The sequence below is a fragment of the Penaeus japonicus genome, unplaced genomic scaffold, assembly GCF_977035675.1.
Source record: "Penaeus japonicus unplaced genomic scaffold, GWHDUDI00000001_assembly GWHDUDI00000003, whole genome shotgun sequence".
NCBI lineage: Eukaryota > Metazoa > Arthropoda > Malacostraca > Decapoda > Penaeidae > Penaeus > Penaeus japonicus.
The window spans coordinates 21,548,019-21,575,853 of record NW_028234405.1 but is presented as its reverse complement, the minus strand read 5'-3'; the positions used below and the strand labels follow the sequence as shown (position 1 = coordinate 21,575,853).

Here is a 27,835-nt window from a genome sequence, read left to right as displayed (position 1 = left end):
TCAGATGGCAGGACCAACATGTCTCCCATGTGGACGCGCGCCGCCCGGCCCATCTCAGTGACAGCTAACCGTTTGCTAGGCAATATTAGCGCCACGAAGAGATTTCGGTCATCCTCCTACATTCCAACACCCGCCAGAAGCATGTCGTACAGCGTTTTGGAAAGAGGATGCCCCAACTCCCTGGAATACCGCGTTTACATAAGTAAGTTTGTGACTACGTGGAGTTTTGAGAGGTTTTATCATGATGATAAGTCGGTAGAATATAGGCCTATAGATGAGGTTGTCGGTTATTGGGTTTATGAAAAGTACTTTACCACTGAGTTGGGATTTTGACAGTTGGATTATTGGCCGAGAAAGGAGGTAATTGCTGTTACTTTTGTTACATTTGACTCTAAATACTTACCGGTTTTATATTGATTCGAGAAAATTGTAATTATAAACTGGTCTGATTCGGTCCAGATTTGATATGGTGGCGATAAGATAGTGATGATATGTATAAGAAAGTTCCAATATGCTAGTCATATTTAATAAATATCATTTGATAATGATTAACCGATAAACGCAAAACTTATGGATACAGAATTAACAAAGTAAAACAAGTGTCTGAATTAGATGTACTTAGAAATGTTTTACCTGGTATGTCAAATGTAATAATATTAACGCATGTTCCTGAGAGGGAGATCTAGAGAAAAATATTTACAGTGTATTTGAGAATTTCGTCCTAAAGTGAGTGAGTTGGGAGTGTGTATGGTCTAACGGGAGGATGCATTAGGGTGAAAGTAGAGGTCGTCCGGACGAGTTTGGAATATGTTTTCTGGGATGACATTTAGCAGCAACGATGGTGTTCCGGAGTTGATTTAGGGTGACGGGGTGAAAGTATATTCTCTTAACATTGACAGGGGTATGTTTAGAGAAGTAATGGAGCTGCATCCTCTATAGAACTTCATTGGGAGTTTTTTGTTTGGGTGCCACCCATTGTTGTAGAAATGAGTTGTGATTTTCAGTGTATAGGAGTGTGTTGTTGTTCTTGGGGGTACATTGTATTGCTAGTGATATATTGGAAGGGATATTTTATTCAGGCTAAAGGGGAACATATTGTTTTATGGAATGGTGAATTTGAATAAATGCATTCTGTCTGGAATTGACTGAATGTTGTGTTGGGAATGGGGAATATGTTCGGTTATCAAGGTCAGGAGTATGTTTATTGCATACCCGTGATAATGAAAGTGGAAAGAAGTATCTTGTTGCTTGGTACTAGCCGCACTAGGATATATGCAGCCATTATTGCTGTTGTGGTTGGTTTAATGGTTTCCCCCCCCCCCCCCATTAATATCGCCTTAACATGATATATTTAGGGATCACCTGTCATTTAATTAAAAAGATAACGGACCTCTTATCAGTAGAAGGTGAAATCACACTTTTTCCTATTTATTTTTCTTATTTATGTCACATTTTTTTTCTTATTTGTCACATTTTTTTTCCTTTTCTTCACGCTTACCCCCTTTCACTTTACTTTCCTTCATTTTTCACCATCTCTGACTACCTTAACTGTTTTGCTCAGTTGTTCGTAGACAAGATATCACGTGATCGCGGTGACGAATTCTTTGCAATTTATCACCATTTTGATTGTCATATTTTCCTATTGACTTTCGCTCATTTTATTGTTTTTAGCATTCCTCTTTTGCTTTAGTGGCGATTATTTTTGTTTGACAAACTATTTAATTCGCTGTTGTTAGCTTTATCAATGTTAATAGTTGCTTGTCTTTTCATATTTATTTTTGGTCATTAGTTTGTACTGATTTTTTTCTGAATATTCAACTAGGTTTTGTTTAATTGACGATGGCACCGGGGGTCCACATTCCCAAGAAATCAGTGAAATTTGTGCCCTTTTTGTCAGTATTACTTTCTAACATATCCTCCATTTGCTAGTAGACGCGGTATTAATGAAATTTGCCACGGGAAAGCATTGTAGTTCTAACGGCACAACACTGCTTTATTACTACTACTTCTGCTGCTACTACTACATGGCAAATGTCTACAAGACCATCTGTGTGTTCCGGAAATTGCTAACAAAGTCTCTAACGTAGATATCCTTGACGATTCGTCATCAATTCCGGAATCGGTCAAAGTTGTATCTTGCCAGTTTGCATGTAAACTGTTGGCCTTTGCCTCAGGGCTGTAATGAACACCCATAGCTTTTTCCCGCATGTGTTCATTGGCTGTCATCCTTGCACTGTGATTGCCGTTTTCTTTATCCTAATGAGGGTAAACTAAGGTAAATTATATAATATCACGTTCATAATACTTTGGTGATTATGAAAGCAAACAATCATCATTGTTTATTTTATAGTGAGTGAAACAAAGTAATCACATGATACTTCTGTAATAATAGCTTTCATTTTAGTTCTGTATATGACCTCTGTTAATCCTTAATTTATACCTTCGAAAAAAGCTACCTATACCGCAGCCTACCGAATACGCCGTCCACTGTCATTTTACCGGAGTAGCAGACGAATTTCCTTAGAATGACAACTCTCTTTGCCGAAGCGCGAAACTCGACGAACGTGGCAATCATTTGGCATCAGTACACGTCGGTATTGAGTTAGGCCCTATTAAAGTAGTTTCGAGTGGATTTGTATAGATCACGATTGATATTATTATAGGACCTTAATTTGAAGCAGTTCCAAATGATAATGATAATGATAGTGATAATAATAATGATGAAAATGATAACAACAATGATAATGATGCTAACAATGATAATAACAAAAGTTATGAAATTGAAAGAATAAGAGTAGGTAAGGAGCGGACATGATCATTTCGTGAGCAGTGGTAGTGGTGTATGTGTGGACATCTGTGTCCCGCAGATGTTACTGGTCAATTACGGGCTGGATCATGTTGATGTAGTTCGTGGACATTTTTGTTTAACTACAGCGAACATCCCTTCTCAAATCCCCATAGTTCGACCTTATCCCTCTGTTTGTGTGTGTATATGGAGAAGCTTGCTTGGGTGGGTCGGTCTCTTTGGCTTTATATTTTGGTGGTCCTTAAGTGTGTTCTGGTGAGCAAGTTGCACCTTTGCACTTGCCATCCCGAGACAAGTGTACTATACATGGGCGAACACCTGTGCAAATATCTACCTTAATGATACCGGCCAGTATTTCGAAATGAACAAATTTCATTTCAGCTGAACGTCAGAACGACACAAATATTACAAATTAAAGGATCAAAGAGAGAGTAGGTCCGTATAGTTAAAAAAAAAAAAAAAAGTTGGAATCCTGTAATAGGCACGAAATACAGGTCTTCTGTTGTGAAAGCGGCAGAGATGTGGCGGAGATTTTCACCGCAGGATTGCCGTCGACCTGCCTCGGCTTTCTAAGCATACGGCGGATGATGAACTGTTGCAGCGAGAAAAAGGGCTATTAGTTGAATGGGGAAGGGTAGATTTCGATGGACGCTTGATTTGCGATATATGCTTGTTGCTTTGATGTGCTATCCGTATATTATTGCCAGTTGACGAAAGAAATATACATTTTTCTTTAATTTGACATTAATAGACGGCTTGTGTAACATGTGGATAGCGTGATTCACATACATTAAGATGTCTATTCTTGTATTCGAGAATTTTGTATGAAATGTAATGTATACCAAGTGCCCATGTCAAATTTACTCGGCGCTTTTTTTCTTACTGTTACTATCTTTAGACAGAGGTCGCCCGCCTTGGTATTGATTCACGCGTTGTGCAGCAAAGAGAAGAAAACGGGCTCTCATACCTAGAACATCCCAATTTGTTGCTTCAGAATATTAGTTTCATTCGTGAACGCTGAAAAAAAATCGCCATCGATGTCTTTTTAGCAGAACTCGGTTTTCTGGTGGACTTTTTTTTCTGTCTGTCTTTCTGTATCTTTTAAACTGACATTGATCAAGTATGGAGGCCATGATAAAGTCAAGTCTTTTGATAAGCTCGATAAATGAAATGTAAACCGAGATTATATTTTAGAATGTTCCATGTTGAGAGGCAAGTCGAAGAAAATGGACATCGCAAATGTGTAAGAAAACGTTGGTAGGGCACACTGAGGAAATTATATTGACCTTTTGAATGTAATAGAATTGAAATAGATAAGTGGAGATTGATTATATGGGAAATATTACCTAAGAGGATGGTAACAAAGTAAATAAAAACTTTTTTTTTTTAATTTGTTAGCGTATAGATAATCACACCAAATACCCAAGAGCCAGAAATAACAAATCTGATAAGCTTCAGTTGATATCCTGTGGGCATCACTATCTGTAATAAAATGCATTGTAACAGAGCGTGCGATGGTCAAGTGTATGGGTAACTTGCATCATCTCGTCGTAAATTATGGTCTCGGTTTGTCTTTGTCTCATTGTATATAGCTAGTCAGTTTGCACCGATCGGTAGGTTTAGGGAGGTCTGTTAAGGGCTTAAATCCACACAGGCAGTCAGATACACAAGAATAGAGAAGATTGATAAAGTCAGTCCATGGACCCGATTTGTCCCCCTGGCGGTATCGCGTGGAAACTCTAAAGCAGGTGTCCTGAGACACTTTCAACCCCATCCCCCCCCCCCCCAATCCTCTACACCCGGGGTTCAACTGCATTAGTTAGCACAAGTAGATATAAGGTCACCAAACAGGTTTGGAAATGGCTTCTCTTAAGGTGCAAGCGTTTATGCAATGGCTGGGGAATGACGAGAATCAGGTGGAGGATGAGAGGGTAGATGATTTTAAGTGGAAAATTAAGAACTGAAGATGGTAGAGTTGCTTGACTCCCATAAAAAAGGCCTTTGGCCTTCCCACCATTCATAGCACCGAGGATTTTTTTTTTTTTTTTGTTAGGGACAGGAGTGTCACAGGATTTGTTTACATTTCGGTTACAGTTGTTTTTAAATAGATAGATTTACTATTTTTTTCTGCATGTAAGCCGAGTAGACTCGGCTATGCCCACGTCATAAATTTCTCCAAAGACAAGGTCTGGCCAATGAATGAATCTTGAACCACGTATGTCTTATGCACACGCAGGCACATGCATACACAGGCACGCACACGCGCACACACATGCGCACATACACACGCACACACAGACGCGCACACACTTATATGTATTAATATATGTATGTTCATATATATTCACATATATAATGTGTGTGTTTGCGTGTCCATGTATTTATGTATGTAGGTATATATATGTATATATATGATATATATAATATATATATGTATGTATGTTTGTATGGTTATTATATTATTTATCATAAATATTTGTATATATTATTTGTGATATATATATGTGTGTGTGCACCTATATATATGTATGTATGTACATGGATTTGTAGGTTATACGAATATACTATGTATGTATGTATGCTCATGGATTTGTAGGTTTATATGAATATACGTGTATGTATATAAAATGCGTATTTATGTTTAAATGTTCATATATATGATTATGCATTTGTATAACAATATTTGTATCTGCAGAGGAATGTGTGTGTGTACATAAATGTGTGTATTTATATACAAATTGTATATTTGTGTGTGTGCAATTATATACAATATATATATAATCATATGAATAAGAATATGAATGTGTATTTCGAAATATATATTATGTATTTCTCCCTGTAATTGTGTTCAGGAAGGGTTGAATCTTAACATAATCAAGCCTACAAAAGATTGTGTTACCGAGTTAATTCCACTCGTCTAATGCATTTTGATATATTTATTTGTGCTAATAACTATCTTTGCAAGTAAGTATGCCTCATTATCCTTTTCAATACTGTCCAACAGCAGTATTATATTTTATTGTTAGAATTAACTTGTTCACCCTTGGGAGGTCATAGTAATGCTATAAATGTTCCTCCCCAAAATTTAGCTTAGTCGAGGATGCTCCTCCTCCTCCCTTCCTCCATACGCGGCGCCATTACCGCTGGGGGGAAAAAGTGACATTTGGAAAGTGATCGTAAAAACTGGATACGTTGCGCGTTATCGAGGATAGGGAGGGTGGAGGGGAGGGGATGGGAGGGAGAGGGGAGGAAGGGGTGAGGGATGGGATGAGGAGGGGAGGAATGGGATGAGGGGGAGAGGAGGAGGAGGATGGGGAAAGGGATGAGATCCGTGAGAGGGGAAGGGGGAAGGGATGGGAGAGGGGAGGAGGAGGGGGGAAAGGGATGGGAGAGAGAGAGGGGAGGAGGAGGGGGGAAGGGATGGGGGAGAGAGGGGAGGAGGAGGAGGAGGGGGGGAAGGGATGTAAGAGAGAAGGGAGGAGGAGGAGGGGAGGAAGGGATGTAAGAGAGAAGGGAGGAGGGGGAAAGGAAGAGAGAGGGGGGGAGAGAAGGAGGGCAGGTGGCAACGGTATTAGGGCATTGGAGTGACGAGCAGGGTCAGCCACCTTGCTCTGGGAATCGGGGTTACAGATCCGGGTTCTTGGTACTCGTCTGCCCCCCCCCCCCCCCCCCCCCCCCTCGTATGGCCCCACCACCATCCCTATACAGAAACCCCTTTTTTTCTTTCTGGTATGTCCTGGTTTTGCCTACTGCATTTTGCTTTGATTTGCTTTTCTTTACTTACTCCCGCCTTTCAATAGCGATTTTTTTTTTCTTTTTTTTTTTTCTTTTTTTTTTTGCTCCAAAAAAAATATATTCCTTTTTCGCATTTCCCTTTCTCTGCTTGTTAGATTTTGATATTTTTCATGCGCGTAAGAGGAGAAGAAAGTAAAGGAAGGACACAAAAAAATAGACTGGGATGGAGACCATGCTTCTCACTTCTATTATCTTTTGCGACTAATGAGATGCGAAGGAGAGAGCGCGACAAGTCGATGAAGGAGGGAAGGAGGGAGAGAGGTTAAAAAGGGAGCGGGGGGGGGGGGTAGAGAGGAAGGAAGGGAGGGGGCGGAAAGAAGAAAGGAAGGAAATAAGAGAGGGGGTGGAGAGGGAGGGAGGAAGGAAGGAAGGAAGAGTGGGGGGTGGAGAGGGAGGGAGGGAGAAAGGAAATGAGGGGCTGGACAGGGAAGAAGGAAGGAAATGAGGGGCTGGACAGGGAAGAAGGAAGGAAATGAGGGGCTGGACAGGGAGGAAGGAAGGAAATGAGGGGCTGGACAGGGAAAAAGGAAGGAAGGAAATGAGGGGCTGGACAGGGAGGAAGGAAGGGAGTAAGAAAGTAAGAAAGTAAGAGGGTGGAGAGGAAGGAGGGAGGGAGGAGGGGAGAGGAAGGAAAAAAAAGTGGTTAGGGGGTGGAGAGGGAGGGAGAAGGGAAGGAGGGGTGAGGGAAGTGCATTAGGACAGCCTGTGCTTGTAAAGTTAAGAGTGTTCGTTAAAAGTGGTTTGCTTTAATGGATAATTCCCTTACGTAGGCATTGGGAGAAATTTTATAAGCATAAGAATGTTTTGTGATCCTGTTGAAAATTTGAACGATGTTGAGGGAGCTGAAATGTTACATTTCAGGACATGGATGATGTGCTGCTACATACTGCCTTAGCTTTTGTTTTCTTTGTTTTCTTCCCCCTGCCTTCTCCTTTCCTTCCCCTGCCCTCTCCTCCTTTCCTTCCCCTACCCTCTCCTCTTTTCCTTCCCCTGCCCTCTCCTCCTTTCCTTCCCCTGCCCTCTCCTCCTCTCCTTCCCCTGCCCTCTCCGCCTGCCCTCTCCTCCTTTCCTTCCCCTGCCCTCTCCTCCTTTCCTTCCCCTGCCCTCTCCTCCTTTCCTTCCCCTGCCCTCTCCTCCTTTCCTTCCCCTGCCCTCTCCTCCTTTCCTTCCCCTGCCCTCACCTCCTTTCCTTCCCCTGCCCTCACCTCCTTTCCTTCCCCTGCCCTCACCTCCTTTCCTTCCCCTGCCCTCACCTCCTTTCCTTCCCCTGCCCTCTCCTCCTTTCCTTCCCCTGCCCTCTCCTCCTTTCCTTCCCCTGCCCTCTCCTCCTTTCCTTCCCCTGCCCTCTCCTCCTTTCCTTCCCCTGCCCTCTCCTCCTTTCCTTCCCCTGCCCTCTCCTCCTTTCCTTCCCCTCCCCCCCCCTCCTTTCCTTCCCCCCCCCTCCCCCCCTTTCCTTCCCCTGCCCTCTCCTTTTCTTCCCCTCCTCCCTCCTCCTTTCCTTCCCCTGCCCTCTCCTCCTTTCCTTCCCCTGCCCTCTCCTTTCCTTCCCCTGCCCTCTCCTCCTTTCCTTCCCCTGCCCTCTCCTCCTTTCCTTCCCCTGCCCTCTCCTCCTTTCCTTCCCCTGCCCTCTCCTCCTTTCCTTCCCCTGCCCTCTCCTCCTTTCCTTCCCCTGCCCTCTCCTCCTTTCCTTCCCCTGCCCTCTCCTCCTTTCCTTCCCCTGCCCTCTCCTCCTTTCCTTCCCCTGCCCTCTCCTCCTTTCCTTCCCTGCCCTCTCCTCCTTTCCTTCCCCTGCCCTCTCCTCCTTTCCTTCCCCTGCCCTCTCCTCCTTTCCTTCCCCTGCCCTCTCCTCCTTTCCTTCCCCTGCCCTCTCCTCCTTTCCTTCCCCTGCCCTCTCCTCCTTTCCTTCCCCTGCCCTCTCCTCCTTTCCTTCCCCTGCCCTCTCCTCCTTTCCTTCCCCTGCCCTCTCCTCCTTTCCTTCCCCTGCCCTCTCCTTCCTTTCCCCCCCTCTCCTCCTTTCCTTCCCCTGCCCTCTCCTCCTTTCCTTCCCCTGCCCTCTCCTCCTTTCCTTCCCCTGCCCTCTCCTCCTTTCCTTCCCCTGCCCTCTCCTCCTTTCCTTCCCCTGCCCTCTCCTCCTTTCCTTCCCCTGCCCTCTCCTCCTTTCCTTCCCCTGCCCTCTCCTCCTTTCCTTCGCTGCCCTCTCCTCCTTTCCTTCCCCTGCCCTCTCCTCCTTTCCTTCCCCTGCCCTCTCCTCCTTTCCTTCCCCTGCCCTCTCCTCCTTTCCTTCCCCTGCCCTCTCCTCCTTTCCTTCCCCTGCCCTCTCCTCCTTTCCTTCCCCTGCCCTCTCCTCCTTTCCTTTCCCTTCCCCCCCCTCCTTTCCTTCCCTGCCCTCTCCTCCTTTCCTTCCCCTGCCCTCTCCTCCTTTCCTTCCCCTGCCCTCTCCTCCTTTCCTTCCCCTGCCCTCTCCTCCTTTCCTTCCCCTGCCCTCTCCTCCTTTCCTTCCCCTGCCCTCTCCTTTCCTTCCCCTACCCTCTCCTCCTTTCCTTCCCCTGCCCTCTCCTCCTTTCCTTCCCCTGCCCTCTCCTCCTTTCCTTCCCCTGCCCTCTCCTTTCCTTCCCCTGCCCTCTCCTCCTTTCCTTCCCCTGCCCTCTCCTCCTTTCCTTCCCCTGCCCTCGCCTCCTTTCCTTCCCCTGCCCTCTCCTCCTTTCCTTCCCCTGCCCTCTCCTCCTTTCCTTCCCCTGCCCTCTCCTCCTTTCTCCTTTCTTCTGCTTCTCCCACTTTCCACCTCTCACTACACACCACCTCTCCCTCTCGCGCCCCCCCCTTCTCCCGTGGCCCTCTGCACCACCACTTTTCATGCCATAGTTGCATCCAACAGTTCTCACGCCCATCCAAGGCGTATATGTATCGTGTCCTGGTCGGATCAGTTTACCGCCCAACTGTCGGCCGAGGAGGTCACAGGGATTCGGGCATGCTAGGAAATAGGGCGGGGGGAGGGAGTGAGGGAGGCATGGGGTAGAGGTAAGGAAGGAGGGAAGGAGAAGGTATTAGAGAGGAAGATCGAGAGAAATTGAGATGAGACGACAAGGATGGGTAAAAGGAGTTGGAGATGGCGGCGGATAGTGGAAAAACGAAAAAGATAGAATGAAAATGAAAACAAAAAACGAAAAAGGCGGTCGTTCAAGTTCTCCAGCATTGTTTACAGACGTGTCGGAGGCTTGGTTTTGTGAAGGGAGTTTGGGGGTCTTATTTAAACTTTCGGTTGGTTGTTTGGACTTTCTAAGGATGCGAGAAAAAGGGGGAAGGTTTGCTTTTTTCTTTTCTTATTTGTAAGTTTCATTTTGATTTGCATTGTTACAGATAAAATGGCGCTGGCTACGATTATTGTTACAATGGTCATAACAAAAGCATTAGGTGTTAATCAAAATGAAACAAAATAGCCGTACCATCACCGTCTTAAATAGCTCCTTTGCAACCACCCCCTCCATTCATGACAGTGGTCAGAGGCCGGTTGGAGAGAACTGCGCGCTGAAAGTGAGTTAAGGTCACATTTTGAACTTGAACCAGACAAGTCTAGAAACTACCGAAAATGATACTTGAGAGACAGGTTTTGAAGTTTGGTCATTCGCAAAGCCCATGGGAGGTTTGTGTGTGTGTATGTATTTATGTATGTATGTATGTATGTATGTATATAAAATGATACAATAACAGTGATACTTGTGATCATCGAATGAATAAAGAGGCATGATACGAAAGACGAGAAGCTGAGGCGATGAACCCGAGACGGCGTTCTTCCGCGCCGTTGACCTAATCTCGGTGTCGACGTCCGGCCAAGCGAAGCGATGCTGGGTCACTGGGTCGAGGGGAAGCAAGCACGAGGATGGCGGGCACTGAGAAGAGTGGTGTGGGGTGGAGGAGGGGAGCTGCTAGGCAAATATCGACGCGTACAATGGCTAATTGTATAATGTTAGGGTGTGCATGTTCGATATATTATTTCAACGTGGGCGTGCTCGTTCGTTTTTCATTTATTTTTCTTTCCAAATCTTTCTCTTTATCCTTCTATCTCTGAGTTCCTTTTTCCGTACTTTCCATTTTGCGATTCCCCTTTATTTTCTTACTCTTTTCTATTCTATTTCCCTTTTATTTATCATTTTTTTCATTAAAGAAATAATTATTTTTTTCCTCCCCCTCTCAACTACCCTCTCCCTCCCACACGCGAACACTAAAAGTTATAAAGCTCGTGCCTTTTGAGTACGTGCTGTCAGAGAATACGGTGAGAGAGCCATTGCTGTAGATGATAAGCATGCGTGAACAATCTCCTCATTCCTCCGTCCGAATTCTTCCTTTATCTTTTCCTCGATTTATTATGCCGTTACTTAAGTCACTCGCGTCTCTTTATTTTTTAACCCCATTTCAGTCTTTCGTTTCTCGTTTTTTTTTCCTCTTTTTTGTATCTTCCTCTTTCCTATAGTAGTTCCTCCTTTCGTATTCTCTTTCCTGGTGCTGCCTCCTATATTTCGGATTTTCCCTCCTCTTAATTGAATTCGTGTTCTCCTTCATTAAACCTCTTTCCTGCGTGTCCCTTTTCGTCGCCCTTGCCTCCTCCCTGCCTGTGTCTGTCCCCGCCCTCTTTGTAAATAAACTGGGTGTCCTTTTCGGCATATTCCGTGTTGCACTGTGGTCTGTCGGAGCAGGTGACATTTGGAGAGCCAGTTGATGGGAAGTGGAGAGGGAGGTGCGGGAGAGAGTGGGAAGGGTAGAGGGAAGGGGAGTGGAGTTGATATATACGGGGGGAAAAGTTAATGATAGGGGGAAGGAGGACTGTAATGAGAGTTAGTAAGGAAGAAGTAAGCGGAGCGACAATGAAGAGAGAGAATATGCAGATTCAAGTTCATACTAACGGAAGGACAAGGAGTAAAAAATAAGAATAAATAAAATTGATAAATATAGAAGATGCATAATGAAGAACTAGACTGATTTGCCTGCGCTTCTGACCACCGTTATTTAAAAAAGTAAAAACTGCCTTTTAGATTAAATAAATTTACCCTTTTGTATTAAGGTAAAGCTAGTTCTTAGGTGCGGTCTTAAAGGATTGTGTTACATGTGATTTACTTGTGCAGTCTAGATTTTTATCAGGTTATCCTTTCCTGTACTATATTTATACTTATTTTTAAATTTTCTCCTCCATTATTTTTTTTTTTATCCTCCCCGCTTTATATAAAAAAATCCTTTCTGTTTCCGTCCTTCATTTCCCATTTCTCCTTCTCTTTCTTTCTCATCTTTTCTTCTCTTCTCCCTTCCCTCCCTCTTTCTTTCATGTCATGCGCGAATGGAGGACGTGAATGACTTCTTGTAAGTCATGCAGAGGAGGAAGAGGAAAGCAGGCCGTTAGAACATGTCATGCTGTTGAACCTGACCTGACCCAGCCTTCCTGTAACCTGCTCTCCCTCACCTTTCCCACTTCCCTTTCTGGTTTTCAGTGTTCGTGCTCTCAATTGTTCACTGGCCTCTTAGTGCACATCCTTGATTGATCTTTGATAGAAGACACGGGGAAGATTTCTTCCTTTTTCTCTTTCTTCTCTCTCCGCCTTCCTCCACCCCCTCTTTCCTAGAACCGCATGTCAGTGCAAAATACTACTTTAAGGATGGATGGATGGATGGAGGGAAGGAGGGTGGGTGTGCAAGAGCTGTCGTCGTCCTTCGGGAGATACCCTGGCAGTGGCCTATGCCCGTGAATGGAAGTTGGCGTGGGGGGGGGGGGGCTTCGAAAAAAATATCTTTTATTTTCGTTTATTTACGCCTGCATTGTCCTCTCGGTCTGACTTCGAGAACAGGGATCTCCTTTGCCTTTACAGGAGACTTAGGGGGTGGGGGCGACGGAGGAGGCGGAAGGTGTGTATATGAAAGGGGGGGGAGGCGGCAAGAACAGGTCCCTCCGACTCCTCCTGGGCGTCGAGGGCGGAAAAATCCCTCTTAAGAAAATTGAGATTACAACAGGTTAGAGGATCGACGAGACTAAAGGGCGACTGTTATCGTGGTCTGTCACATGTATATCGTTTTGTTATCAAGTTATTTTAGTTTTAGTTGCATAATGCACATCTTCGCATGCGGGATTTACAGTTAATTGATCTGGGATGCAAGGGGAAATGTAAAGATAAAAAAATATAAGTTGAAATCTATATATATATAAAGATTTTCTATTTAGTCCTTAAAGAAAATGGTTTATCATGCAACAGAGGTGATTGCCCTGGGTGACTCGTCACACAAGTAGTGTCTGAGGAAGGGAGTGAGAGAAAGAAAAACAAATGTAAGTTGGATGGAGATACTGTAATGGTCGATAAGAGATAAAGAAAGAGGAAAAAAAGGAAGAGAGACTGACACTATCTGCCCTGGAGCAGCAGGAAGGGTCACCCAAAAAGACTGCCAGGTTGATCAGAACTGGTTTCTTCAGATGTTTTTTTTTTTTTCATTTGCTTGTTTCTTACTTGGGAGGTACTTCCCGTAAGTGCTTTATTTTTTGCCTTTGCAATTTGCAACTTACAATCCATACCAAGTATGGGCAGCGTAGATAGACATTTACATATAAAAGCATACTTGGACTAGTGCAGAAAAGACGTACTTTATATGCGTAGCCAAACGGAAGGAAAGCCTTCTTGAGACAATGACAGATGGCGAAACAAGCATGTCTGTTTTCGATAATAACACTGAGCGACGTGAACCACGCATTACCCCCCCCCCCCCCCGTCTCCCCTTGTCTAGTCCCTCTCCCTTCCTGAATTCCAGTGAGGTGGATTGGAAGTGTAAAGGAGAGATGAACGAGGGTAGAGTGGAAAAATCGAGTGAAGAGAAGTAGAAGAGAGTGATGTGGAGGGGTTAGAGATTGTGTCGCTGAAAACTAAGGTGGTGGTGCGGCTCACGATCAGCTATTCTGTTCTGTTATATTTAGTTTACTTTTTTTTCTGGTAGATTGGTGGAATGTTTTGGGTACCTTTTCTCTTATCAAAGCTGCGGTTTTGGACTTTGAATCGGATGAATTTTCAACACGTGGTTGACCGTTGGATGTCAACAGTATCAGTGGGACTCGAATTTATGATTGGGTAAGAGGTACGGTCTCTCTCTCTCTCTCTCTCTCTCTCTCTCTCTCTCTCTCTCTCTCTCTCTCACACACATACACACACACACACACACACACACATATGTATGTATATAAAACACCCACAGATTGATAGATAGTGATTTTCTCCAATAGTCCCTATTGATTCTTCAGAGCACCAAAATTCGTGGAAGAAACCGTCTATGGCCTCTAACCTGGGAACATATGGTAGTCCACGATTTCTTTGGAAAACATGGTCTAACCCATCAAAGACTTGAATGAGGACATGGGGTAACCAGATAAGCACACCCCATTATATCTTAATCAATTTAGATAAATGTTATCAGGTCTCTGAAGGGTAAGGATTTCATGTTCAGACGACAGAAATCACAAAGAATGACTGGCATGGCACCGTATGAGACTGAGAAATAAGCTGGTTAAACGTATCTTGAGAGTAGCATGATATATGAGAAGACTATATGCACTTATGTGCAAACAGCAATTTTAGAACCAAAACCAAACTCCTTCACTATCATTGCACAGTCTTTTATATTTCATCTATCGTACAAATGCTGGTAGTCATGCTGCCTATTCTGGAAAAATCGCCCCTTTTAGGTTATAAACTTTATTGTAGACGTTAGTCTTTTTCAAAGATATTGTAGCCCTTCCAGCATATAAACAGTGATGTGTATTTGCCATATGGCCCTTGTAAATAAATACTGGTTCAGCCAGTTTGATGAGTAGATGTTTAGGCATCTCTGCTTAGCTTATTGCAGGTCATATAGAATAACTGAATCAAGGTTTCATGTAGATTCAAACTACTTAACTGTGTCTGCTTTTTCCGCTCTTCATTTACGACAATTTTGCAAGCCATTTTTGTTTTCTTACTTTCGACAATTTTTTTTTCTTATCACATCTCGCTCTCTTTTTGTTTCCTTACTTTTTTCGTCATGTTTTATCTTTTGTTTCCCATTCACATTCGCCTTCGCATTTAATTTCGGAGATGTGTCCATCGGCTCAGGATCTTGATTGGCGTCTGGAAGGCGTGGCGCCGCGGCCCAAGTCCAGCTTAGATGAACTGTGGCGATGGCATGCACGGAGCGAGCCTCTTTCGGAAGGGTCTGGATTCTCTGAGAAATTTCTGGATGTTTTTTTCTTCTCAGTGATTCGTCGATACATATTTTTCGTGGCTAGATTTGAGGCTTTCTCCGTTTTCTCTTGGGTTAATGTTTGATTTGTTACTTATTTTAATTTTTTTTTCTGATTTTTAAATTGTTAGAACTGACGGAAAATAATTATTTTGGTGTAAATGAATCTTTATTTTTTTATTTCCATTTCAATTTCTGTTTCCTTTATTCATCTAACAAACCATATCGGTCGATTCAGGAATTCCACCCAACTGAACGCTGAAGAGGGGAAGGGGGTAGGAAGTAAGGAAAGGAGCTAAGAATGCTGGCAATATGAAAGGGAGAAATTAATGCCTCTATGACCAGGATGATATCAGACCTAGCGATAGGTTTACGAGTCCTTGAAACCTACAAAGAGGGAGGTTGAGGAACTCTCAGAGAGAGAATGAGAGACTGACAGAGAGAGACGATGGGAGGAGGAAAAGGATATAAAAAGTGAGAGCCTAAGAAAATCATAGAGGAAAAGGGTTGCTTTGTTGTTCTTGTTGATGCTGTTACTTTTGTTTTTGTTCTTACCTTTAGTTATTGTTATCATTACTATTAGTAGTAGTAATAGTAATGATAGCATTGTTGTTATTGCTAGTGTTGTGGTGTTAAATGTTGTTTTTTTTTAGAGGGGAAGTGGCCCATGTATTATCTCCCGCTCACTTACTAGAGGGAGCAATTTAGTGAAGGCAAGAGCAGTTACATCCTTACACTCAACCCCCGTAGCAACTTGGCAATCGATTAGCCAACAGGAAGATGACATGACTTTTGTGTGTGTATGTAAATAATTGTTTATGTACCTTTGTGTGTGTCTGGTTGAATGAACAATTGAATGATTGGTTTATGTAGTTACTAGGATGAAATAATATTGCGTTAGGGTTTTGAGAGCGAGGACGTGGTGTGCGGCTCACATCCACCTCCCATTAGAGCCGGTAAGACGTACATGATCGTTTGTTTTACATTTTTATTGCGGTCTCGCGCTCTGGCTGGGAGTTTCTCCGCTTTCGTTATTCCGCTTCGCTGTCGCCTACTTTACACGGCTTCAGAAATACCAAGCAGATAAAAGGAAAAAGAGAAAATGAGGGGAGGGAGAAAGAAAAATTTATACGAGAAAAAGAATAATACTATACCATGTCGATTTAATGACAATAACTCACTATAAAGGACACGCGCGCGCACACTTTTGATTTTTTTTACAGTGCAACATTCAGAGAAAAAGGCGGATCTCTTGAGAATCCGGTGCTGGGAAGAGGAGAGATAGCGTGAGTCACTTCGTGAGTCTTCCCGTGTTATCTCTGCATGAGAGGGCGGGGGTAGGTGGCTGATATGCACTTCAGGTCGCCGGTTTTTGTTTTATGGGAGCGGTTGTGGACTAGGTGGGGAGAGGGGGTGGGGATTATTAGCGAGGGAAGGAGATGAGGGAATGTCCTGCCCTGATTCTACGGAAAGTCCGGGTAGGCGTTCCTGTTATCAACCTTTCCCCCCAACCTCGCCTTTTACGCACCCCCCTCCTCCTCCCTCCTCTTCCTTCCCTCTCTCTCTTCCTTCTCTCCTCTTCCTTCCCTCTCTCTCTTCCTTCTCTCCTCTTCCTTCCCTCTCTCTTCCTTCTCTCCTCTTCCACCCCCTTCCCTTCGACTCTTAGTCCAACGCGGATAATATTCTTCGAAGCTTCTTCGAAGCCCTCCGAATCTCTCTCAAGGAAAAAAGGCCCCTGAGAAACCCCTCCCAAGTCTTGGAATGTGTTGCGAAATCTTGGTTTATATTTTCTACATAATTCTTTCTTTTCCCAATGCGGTATCGTGTCTTGGTTTGTTGATTTGGAATGGGTAATGTATAGTTCTTTCAGGTTTCTTGATATGCGTCTACAATATGTATTTCGTGTTTATGCATGTATCGGGTGGTTGCTTTCTGTACTAATTGTTTATAAGGCTCTGCTTGAACTGGCATTTTTTTATGTATGAAGAAAATGAACTGATTATGCAGGTATCTTCTAAATTATTCGCAATGTTGCTTAGTGCTCTTCGGTAACATATTGAAAATTACAAAACCAAAGGAGATATTCTGGTATATATATATATATATATATATATATATATATATATATATATATGTATAATTTTATTTATTTACATTTACATATACATATATGTGTATATATGTATTTATACTTATATACATATGTATAGATATATGTATATATATACATATATACATATCTCTATATACCCATATATGTATATATGTGTAGATATATATCTCTGTGTATATATATATAGATGTGTGTATTGCCTTTGGCAGTCGCGATAATGAGATCAAGATTGCACTACTGATAATTATTAAATGTATTTAGTATGATGATTGCGTTGGCTGTGGTGGCGATAACACGAGTTATATTACCTGTAGTACTCAACGGCACCGTCGTCATCGTCATAGTCATCGTTGGTCATCACTTTAATATCAACAGGCTTACTGTTGTCCTTGGCGGTATTATTGATGGAGGGGAGGGGAGGGGGTGGTTCGAGGAAGGAGAGGAGGGCCAAAGTCGTAGCAAGGTAATCCTGATGTTTTGGTTGGTTGCCTCTTGCATCTGGAGAGATACCGTTTACGAGCGCTTTTTTCTTCGTTTTCTTGTTCTGGCTCGGAAAGGTTAGTTACCTCGTCCGCAGTCGGGTCGATATCATGTTGTTACGGATTGGTATTATTGTTAGAAGTAGTATTAGTAATATTTTTATCATTAATATTGATGTTATTTGCAACATAGTTAGATATATCATAATGTGACGGTTAATTGACATTGTGTTTATCTCCGCTGTATTGCCATTCCTGATGATCTGGGTAGAGAATGGAAGAGCGAATATGACACGTCGTTATGAGACCTTGTTTGGTACCTTGTCATTAATGCTACCACAGCCAGAGGGGTGTTGTAGATGTAAGCATGGCCGCGCCCCCCCCCCCCCCTCTCCTTCACTACCCCCAGTCCATCCGAAATGCCCGAGAAATCGAATCTAAAGGAAAAAATTAGGTTCAGACCCGAGGTACAGACCTACCAATTGAGGTTTCCCTGCGAGGTTGTAACCAGTCCAGATGGCCTTTAGTTTCTTCGTCTTCCTTCTTTTTCTCCCTTTTTCTCTTCATCCCTCCCTCACCCCATTTTTCCTCTCCTCCTCCCGCCCTCCTCTCCTCCCTTCTCTCCTCCCTCCTTCCCTCCTCTCCTCCCTCCTTCCCTCCTCTCCTCCCTCCTTCCCACCTCTCCTCCCTCCTTCCCACCTCTCCTCCCTCCTTCCCACCTCTCCTCCCTCCTTCCCACCTCTCCTCCCTCCTTCCCACCTCTCCTCCCTCCTTCCCACCTCTCCTCCCTCCTTCCCACCTCTCCTCCCTCCTTCCCCCCTCTCCTCCCTCCTTCCCCCCTCCTCCCTCCTTCCCCTCTCCTCCCTCCTTCCCCCCTTCTCCCTCCTTCCCCTCTCCTCCCTCCTTCCCCTCTCCTCCCTCCTTCCCCCCCTTCTCCCTCCTTCCCCTCTCCTTCCCTCCTTCCTCCTCCTTCTCTCCTCTCCTTCCCACCTCTCTCCTCCCTCCTTCCCACCTCTCCTCCCTCCTTCCCACCTCTCCTCCCTCCTTCCCTCCTCTCCTCCCTCCTTCCCTCCTCTCCTCCCTCCTTCCCTCCTCTCCTCCCTCCTTCCCTCCTCTCCTCTCCTCCTCCCTCCTTCCCTTCTCTCCTCTCCTCCCTTCTCTCCTCTCCTCCCTTCTCTCCTCTCCTCCATTCTCTCCTCTCCTCCATTCTCTCCTCTCCTCCATTCTCTCCTCTCCTCTCCTCCATTCTCTCCTCTCCTCTCCTCCATTCCTCCTCTTCCTTCCTCCCTTCTCTCCTCTCCTCTCCTCCATTCTCTCCTCTCCTCTCCTCCCTCCTCTCCTCTCCTCTCCTCCCTCCTCTCCTCTCCTCTTCCTTCCTCCTCCTCTCCTCTTCCTCCTCTCCTCTCCTCCTTCTCCCTCCTCCCTCCTTCTCTCCTCTCCTCCCTCCTTCCCTCCTCTCCTCCCTTCCCTCTCCTCCATTCTCTCCTCTCCTCCTCCTCTCCTCCTCCTTCCTCTCTCCTCCTCCATTCTCTCCTCTCCTCCATTCTCTCCTCCCTCTCCTCCTCCCCTCCTCCTTCTCTCCTCCCCTCCCCTCTTCTCTCCTCTCCTCTCTCCCTCTCCTCCTCCCCTCCCCTCCCTCTCCTCTTCTCTCCTCTCCTCCTTCCCTCCTCCTCCCCTCCCCTCCTTCCCTTCCTTCTCTCCTCTCCTTTCCTTCCCCTCTCTCTCCTCCTCTCTCCCTCTCTTCTCTCCTCCTCCTTTCCCTCTCTCCTCTCCTCCTTCCTCCTTTCTTCTCCTCCTCCCTCCTTCTCTCCTCTCCTCCCCTCTCTCCTCCCCTCCCCTCCCCTCCCCTCCCTCTCCCCTCCCCTCCCCTCCTCTCCTCTCCTCCTCCCTCCTTCCCTTCTCTCCTCTCCTCCCTCCTTCCCTTCTCTCCTCTCCTCCCCTCCCTCCTTCCCTTCTCTCCTCTCCTCCCCTCCCTCCTTCCCTCCCTCCTTCCCTTCTCTCCTCCCCTCCCTCCTTCCCTTCTCTACTCTCCTCCCCTCCCTCCTTCCCTCCCTCCTTCCCTTCTCTCCTCCCCTCCCTCCTTCTCCTCTCCTCTCCTCTCCTCTCCTCTCCTCTCCTCTCCTCTCCTCTCCTCTCCTCTCCTCCTTTCTCCTCTCCTCTCCTCTCCTCTCCTCTCCTCTCCTCTCCTCTCCTCTCCTCTCCTCCTTTCTCTCCTCTCCTCTCCTCCCTTCTCTCCTCTCCTTACCCTACCCTCCCCCCTACCCTTCTCTCCCCCCCTCCCCTTCTCTCCCTCCTCTCGTCCTCTCCTCTCCTCCCTTCTCTCCCCCCTCCCTCCTCTCCTCTCTCTTCCTTCTCCCTCTCCTCTCTCCTTCTTCCTCTCTCCCCTCTTCCTCTCCTCTCCTCTCCCCATACTTCCTCTCCTCCCTCTCCCATTCTTCCTTTCTCTCCTCTCCTCTCCTCCCTTCCTCCTCCCCTCCCTCCTCTCCCTCATACTTCCTTCCTCCCTCTCCCCATACTTCCTTCCTCCCTCTCCCCATACTTCCTTCCTCCCTCTCCCCATACTTCCTTCCTCCCTCTCCCCATACTTCCTTCCTCCCTCTCCCCATACTTCCTTCCTCCCTCTCCCCATACTTCCTTCCTCCCTCTCCCCATACTTCCTTCCTCCCTCTCCCCATACTTCCTTCCTCCCTCTCCCCATACTTCCTTCCTCCCTCTCCCCATACTTCCTTCCTCCCTCTCCCCATACTTCCTTCCTCCCTCTCCCCATACTTCCTTCCTCCCTCTCCCCATACTTCCTTCCTCCCTCTCCCCATACTTCCTTCCTCCCTCTCCCCATACTTCCTTCCTCCCTCTCCCCTTTCCCCTATTTCTGATCTCCCTCTGTGCATGTATGTGTAAATGTGTATTTTACCTCTTCCCCATCCTTTCCTTCACCTCCCTCTTCCCTTCCCTCTGGTGTTCCTACTCGAGTCAGAGACATTTGTTGTCATACTTGTCGTGCGATTTCTCTCTCCCTCTCCCTCTCCCTCTCCCTCTCCCTCTCCCTCTCCCTCTCCCTCTCCCTCTCCCTCTCCCTCTCCCTCTCCCTCTCCCTCTCCCTCTCCCTCTCCCTGTGATTTTGATGATCGCGTAAGAAATGAGCCGCACTAGAATATATACAATTTATCTAATTGATTTGCTTCCCTAACCAGGTTGGCGTGTTTTGTGTATACATTCATTTGTCAACAGATACAGCAAAGGGTCAAGGTACGACTTTGATTTTAGTTTATGATTATATAGTTAGATGTGCGTCTCGGGAGACTCTTGTTTTGTTGCCGAGTTCACACAGTGTTGCTAATCATGCTATGGGCGGCCGTTCTTTTGTCATGCGTGAAGGATGTTCTCAGGGGCGCCATAACACGTGGTGACTGAGTGACTGGGGGGGAGGGTAACCTTGTCTCCGGACGTCAGATAGACAAAACAGTATAGATACACATTCTTACTCACCCTTCTTCGTTCCTCGCCTCTCCTCTTTGTCTCCTGTCCTCCAACCTGCTCCCTCGCTCCTCTCTCTCTCTCTCTCTCTCTCTCTCTCTCTCTCTCTCTCTCTCTCTCTCTCTCTCTCTCTCTCTCTCTCTCTCTCTCTCTCTCTCTCCCTCTCTCTCTTCTTCCTCTCTCTCTCTCTCTCTCTCTCTCTCTCTCTCTCTCTCTCTCTCTCTCTCTCTCTCTCTCTCTCTCTCTCTCTCTCTCTCTCTCTCTCTCTCTCTCCTTCTATCACCCCTCTCACCCTTTCTTCCCCCTTTCCATTCTCTCGCCCGTCGGTTACTAAGGAGAAAAGAGAAAAACATCAGCATTAATCTTCGCGGTCGATGTTACAAACGAGTTTTTTTTTCTTCTTTCTCCCCCATCGTAGTTGTACCACTTTTGTGAATACTTTCTCTTGCCAATTTGCGTTTGTAGGCGCGGCTGTGTCACAGTGCCACTCCCATTATTAGCTGTTATTTTACTGCGGTTTTAGGTGCACTGGTTTATTTTTTGCCTTGTATAGTTTTCCTTCTCCTATTTATATTTATATTTATAATTACATCGTTTTTTTCTTGACTTTCATTGTTATGATATCCCTTTTTTCTTAACCAGCCTCCAAAGCCCTCCATTTCTGTTTCTTTTTTGTTTTCTCAAAGTGAGAAAGGGAGGAGAGGCCTTTTCCGTTCGTCCCGCGTCCCCGCCCCAGTGTGCATGCGTGCTCTGCCTGCGTAGCCCCGACTTAAAAAAAAAAAAAAAATTGGCTGTAACTACCAGAGTGTCCCGTCGAACCGGTGACCTTTGCTGAGGTCTAGGTGAAGGCCACACTTTCGTGTTTGGAGGTTCGTGGCGAGGATCCGGTGCGTGTGTGCAGGAGAATGCTATTGTGGGTACGAGCCGGCCATTAAAAATGTATATATGAATGTAATTTTGCGAGTCGCAAGAATAATGGGACATGAATCGCTAAATTGCAGAGCTATTTCAGCATACAATTACATTTTCTTGAGCATTGCACTTATGTTATATTGTTAGAGTAATTGAAATCTTGACTAATTTCGTATATTGTTCCTTTTGACATTGACTTGTTCCTTTAACCCGTTTCACGTGATTTTTTCGTGATCTGTTTTCTTCATAGAAACCTCTGGTGGTTGCCTGAAGTCGACGGGTAACGTAACTATAGTGAGTGACTTTGCAGAGGGCTTCGATAGACTCGACTATGGGCAGAGCTCTAATGACGTAACGTCACTGTTGTGATTTATGGGTCCACTCCCTGATGCCTTTTGTGTGACAGCCCTCTAATTGTGGGGGTAGGATAGGAGTGTGGGATGGAAGAGGACATGGGGTAGGGTTGTAATCACAGTGGTTTGATAGGAAGGATTGGTTACAAATAGTTGGATGATGAAATTTGCGAAAAGGGTGGCTTTGAATAGGAGACGTTGAAGCGAGTTTTTTTTATGAGAAAATCGTTTGTTTCTGTTGGTAAATTTGTGTTAAGTAATTCCTCTCGTTGATTTATAATCTTGTCTCTGTTCTCCTGTCATTGTTTCATCTTATTAGTTGTTTTTGTCTTTATCTGTGTTTGGGTTTTGCTTGCTCGTCTGACATTGCATGTGTACGTGTGCAGGAGTGCTTATATTGTCTATGTCTTCGAGCCTAGTCCATCCGGGTCCGTGATAGCTGTAGCCGTGTATCCAGTACTTTACTTGTTCTTGGAAGTAGGTTCAGATTACTCTTGGGCTCCGACGTCTAATGCCGGGAAAGGGTTAGAGTTAGCAAGAAAAGGCATCTGGACGAGGTAACTAGAATCGAGGAGAGTGCGGAATGATATTCAAGGAAGGGGGTGGTATTATCGACGTCGTCAGTGCTAGTGCAATTGTGCTTTATTAATATTATTATTTTTTTTCTGTGTGCGTGTTATTTTATTTGTATGTATTGTTAAATGTATGGCCGCCTGCCAGTGTCTGTTTATTAGATGGTAATATACTTTTTGGCGTTATTTCTTTTTTTTTGTTGAATAATAAAATGTATTTTGTGCATATGTTAAAAAAAAGCCATAAGTTTTATCACTTGTCATTTCACGTTTACTAGTTTATTCAGAATTAATAAAAAAATAGCTAAAAATAATCGAGATGAAAATTAAAGCGTGGTGGCAGAAGTAGTGTGGGGAAGGGAGGGTAGGGGCGGGGGGAAGGGGAAGAGGGGTCAAGAGGGAGAGAGAGACCCAGGCCCGACACACATATACGCCAGAGCATCTCGTCTCCCGGCACAGTCTCGCCCGGCGCGTCTTCGCTCTCGTTCTGTCCCGCCGCCCGAAGACGACCACGTCGCGGCGCTCGCTGCCTCTCCTCGGGCTTCTCGAAGCTGCCGCTGTTGATTTTTTTTTTAAAGTTAATGATCTATTAATTAAATGTCTCCGTGGTAACGTGAATCTCGAGTGGACTTCAGCTTAAGTTTGGAGATTTTATACATTGGTGGAGTCGATAAGACATTCTTGCATACGTTGCTCCTCGGATCCCACCTTGAAAAAGTTAAGGCCGATTATTGCCGACCGTGATTATAGCGACGATGTTAAAAGCGTAACCAAAGGATTCTACTTATTGCTTGCCAACACTCGTTGATTTATTCTCTCCGTCTAAACAAATAACAATCGTTATGCACAGACTGTGGTCCTTGTTAACGCTGGCGAGCGTGATGCGCACCGGGAACGCGGGGTTCATTTTCACGCCGGTGGTCAAGAACAACGTCACCCTTAAGATGCCAGACGGCATCCTGGTGCCCCTGTGGCCTGCCGCTCCTTCAGGCAGCTCCGTCGCGCAACAGTGGGCTCACTTCCCTCCCGCGGCGCTACCTTCTCCTCCTCGGCCGCTCCCAGCCCTGTCGTATCCCTTCCTGGACGGGTTCAAAGTCCATGTCACCACCACGGTCAGGGGCGGGGACGACGATAGCCAGGAGGACGAGGATGCGTCGGGGGAGGCGGGGATGGCAGAGCCACCCGCAGCAAGCAGGAAGCCAGAGGTTAATTCTGTATCCTCATCCTCGTCCTCCAGTAAGCCATGCTGTCAGGGAACCTCAGCCTTAGGCAGCTCGTTTCTTGGGGACCACCTCAACTCCCTGGACTTCTACCCGGTCCAGAGGGTTCCTCGACCGCCGCTCGTTGTGTGGCCTGAGTCCACCAGCCAGTACAAGCCACTCAATGTGTCTATCAAGGAAACGGGGTCACCCAACTCTCTCAACTATAAGATCTATTTCCGTAGGTTTTTGGTGTTGGCTATATACATCTTTGGTTGAATCTTTTGCTTGGTTTCATTCTACAACTTTGAAAAATATTTCAGGATTAGAAATAATTAATTTAGGATGTAGCGTGGAAGGCCGCAAACATACCATCCTCATCAAAAGGCTAAAAAAATAATTTCATAAATAAGTGTTTTTCCTGATTTTCCATTATCCGTGAATCACAGCATTTATCATGACATGCTTCTGTAAGCTAAAATGTTTAATGATTTTTACCATGAGTTACATAGGAATGTTTGCATGCCCGTATTTAGTGTTTTCTAATCTCCTTTAACCCGTTTAACAAATGTATCTTTTGTCCTTGCAGAGAATGAAGATGGACCCATCTCGCCCTTCCACGACATTCCACTCTTCGCCAATGAGGGCAACAAGATCTTCAACATGGTGGTCGAAGTACCGCGTTGGACCAATGCCAAGATGGAGGTAGGCCTGTTTACCCCATTTGACAGTCTCTTAATGCCAAGAGGAAAGACATCCAATTATTTATGTTTATCTTTTTCTTGATTACTTTTATTTGAATTATACAAGATCATTATATATATACATACACACATACATATATATATATATATGTATATACATACACACACACACACACACACACACACATATATATATATATATATATATATATATATATATATATATATATTTTTTTTTTTTTTTTTTTTTTTTTTTTTCTTTTTCCTCCAGATCTCCACCAAGGAATACCTGAACCCCATCAAGCAAGACGTAAAGAAGGGAAAACTCCGGTACGTCGCCAACTGCTTCCCTCACCACGGCTATATCTGGAACTACGGAGCGCTGCCTCAGGTAACATCTATCTATTCAAACTAAAGTTATTATTGTTATTGTCACTGTTACTTTGGGTCTGGTAAGACTGTTGAATGTCTTAAGTGCAGGGTTGTAGTAGCTGACCTCCTTTATTTAAGAAAATTGGTGTTTAATTTAAAATTGAGAATTATAAATAGGTAACTAAACCAAGGTTAGCTTACATTGAGTGCTGCTACTTGTTTTTCAAATGCCAGTATTTTGGTTGACTGATGTTTCAGACATGGGAGGACCCAAACCACGTTGACGAGAGTACCAGTTGCAAGGGTGATAACGATCCAATTGACGTGTGCGAGATTGGATACCGTGTGGCCAAGAGGGGAGACGTCATCCAAGTCAAGGCAAGTTGGGCCCCCTCCCCCCTTTGCTCCTACTCAGTATATAAGAAAGAAAGAAAAAATATATATAAATATAAATATGGAGAAACTTGTAATTTTCCCACTTTTTCATTTGCTGAACTTTGTTCATGGTATGTAGGTTGAAAATCAGAATTCTTTCCCCATTCTCATAGAAACTTTGAAAACAGGATTGCTTCATTGGAAGATGGTGAATTTCATAATACTGTACTTAAAATATTTTAACTTTGAGAATTATTGAATTATTTTAAGCTCCCGTCTCTTGTTGCATCCAGTTTGATTCTGGCTTTTCTCCTCCTCTAAACATGTTCTCCCATCTTAAAGGTGTTGGGTACCCTGGCTTTGATTGATGAGGGAGAGACGGACTGGAAGCTCATAGCCATTGATGTGAATGACCCGCTGGCTCCCCAACTCAGCGACATTTCTGACGTCGAGAAGCACATGCCTGGCTTCCTGAAGGCAACTGTGGAATGGTTTAGGATTTACAAGATTCCTGATGGCAAGCCTGAGAATCAGTTTGGTTTCAGTGGAGAAGCTAAGGACAGGGAATTTGCCCACAAGGTAAATGTTAGCCAGAGGAAAAGGAAATAATGAAGTGATTATGAATTATTTAATAATTATTTTTTACTCATAGATTTGGGTTTGAAGGAAACACTTTGGGGATCTGTTCTTTTTTTTCCAGATTATCCTTGAAACCCATGAAGCTTGGAAGAACCTAGTAGAAGGCCAGTCAGATGCCGGTGGCCTTGACATTGGGTCTGTTATGGTTTCCCAAGCTATGAAGAAAATTCCTGTGAGTGAAGCCCAATCCACCATTGAAAGTGCCCCAGAGGTTGGACAACCACAACCTGTGGATCCTAAAAGTAAGTCTGAAGATGGATGTTAAATTACTTATAGGCCTTTGTTGATACCAGAACAGCTGAGAAAATTAATAATTTGAAGCACAATATCATTATCATTCCTCTCATCTTTACCATCATTACAGTCTTCATTGTCATAAGCAATTGCAATATTATCATCCTTACATGGACATGGGGTTTGTGTGGGGGCTGGTTATTTATATATTATTAAGGCCTGTTTGCCATAGGCATGGTTGCTTACCTTGATTGGGGATGTGGGAATATTGACATAAGAGGAATACTCTGTAGTCATATCTGTCATTTGTTTCATTCAATATACCTGTGACATAGGAATGCAGTTTGGAACATAAACTGCATTTCCTTTAGATGGAAATTCTGGAACATTACCACTTTATAGGGGTTAATAACATAAATAGTTATTGTATGCACTTTTTTCATTAGATTTCATAGGCAATTTTTTAGTTTATTTGCTAATCAATTCTATGTATTGTATTAATTGCTGAAGTTCTATTTTCACTTTTTTTCAGTTGATACCTGGCACTATGTATCCCTGAAGTGACTTCCATGGCCATCGCGACTGTGATAGTCCCTGGTGATACTAAAAGGCATCTTTACTGTATTCAGTTTCCTGTGACTTGTACATTATGAAAAATAAACTTGTAATTTATAATGCTGGATAACACCCAAAGGAAAAGATTTTCCTTTATTTTAAGAGCTGTATTTTACTCCTCTGCTCTTTTGCATGTGCAACAGAGGCGTCACCAGGGAGTTGATACTCTTTTGTATCACTGGACGAACAAATATTTATATATTTATTTGCTGTTTAATTTTGTATCCTTTTTTTTTTTTTCTTTAGAAAAACTAAGTTCCTAAATTATATGAAGTGTAAATCTGCTTTAGTCTGGCTACATATAAAAATACACAAAAAAAAAGGCCATGCAAGTACCTTTACCAGTATAGGATTAGAATTCATTTCCCGAATAGTAGCTCATAGGTAAAATATGGAATAAAACATTACATACTGACATAGGTATTCAAATGCACTGGAATCACTGAGGATGATACTAGTTTGAAATCAGAAAAAAAGTTCATTTTCATAAGTAAACCATCTGAAAAAAATGACAATTTGCTATACAATAACCAAGAACCTGAGTCACTCATTTCAATAGCAATTTCATGAATAAATTCAGTACATTTTATGCAAGATACAATGTTAATCCATAAAGACGATTAAGAAAAAAGAAACACACTTGGAAAATTGAGTATGCACTTTATTAACACATATGATCATAAATTTTACATACTTGTAAGGTACCACGAGGATGGAAACAGGAATTCTTCTCTTTATGGACAATGCATTTTATCTCTAGAAAAAGAGGGGGAGGGAGGAAATGTAAGAAAAGGAAGTGAAGAGACAAAAGATTGTACAAGATTGTACATTGAGATAATCAGCTGTTGCAGCATACATTTTTTTCCCTCCCCAGTAAGCATCTGTTTATCCTTTATGGCTTGATCATGGTTGTGGGAAAATAATAATAATCCCCACTTTATATGCATTTCTACTC

General features: G+C 44.3%; 1 protein-coding gene across 3 annotated transcripts; it reads left to right on the top strand.

Moving 5' to 3' along the window:
- On the top strand, nt 1-27,085 carry Nurf-38 (Inorganic pyrophosphatase Nurf-38). Of its 3 annotated transcripts, XM_043029406.2 has the most exons (8): nt 20-202; nt 23,980-24,182; nt 24,531-24,646; nt 24,917-25,036; nt 25,276-25,395; nt 25,735-25,971; nt 26,093-26,273; nt 26,798-27,085. In XM_043029406.2, exons 1-8 carry the CDS (start codon nt 168-170, stop codon nt 26,827-26,829), a joined length of 1,044 nt encoding a protein of 347 aa, XP_042885340.2. In that variant the 5' UTR covers nt 20-167; the 3' UTR covers nt 26,830-27,085. The 3 variants fall into 3 exon arrangements, with proteins under 3 accessions (XP_042885341.1, XP_042885340.2, XP_042885339.2); XM_043029407.2 differs by lacking the exon at nt 23,980-24,182 and having other exon boundaries at nt 1-202; XM_043029405.2 differs by lacking the exon at nt 20-202 and having other exon boundaries at nt 21,300-24,182.
- The last annotated feature ends 750 nt before the right edge of the window (nt 27,086-27,835 follow it).

What these genes read in the sequence shown, in the direction of transcription:
- Nurf-38 (XM_043029405.2), top strand. Translation starts at nt 23,585, where the DNA reads ATGCACAGACTGTGGTCCTTGTTAACGCTGGCGAGCGTGATGCGCACC. An exon ending in CAACTATAAGATCTATTTCC is followed by an intron (nt 24,183 to 24,530) that starts GTAGGTTTTTGG and finishes TTGTCCTTGCAG; the next exon opens with AGAATGAAGATGGACCCATC. An exon ending in ACAACCTGTGGATCCTAAAA is followed by an intron (nt 26,274 to 26,797) that starts GTAAGTCTGAAG and finishes ACTTTTTTTCAG; the next exon opens with TTGATACCTGGCACTATGTA.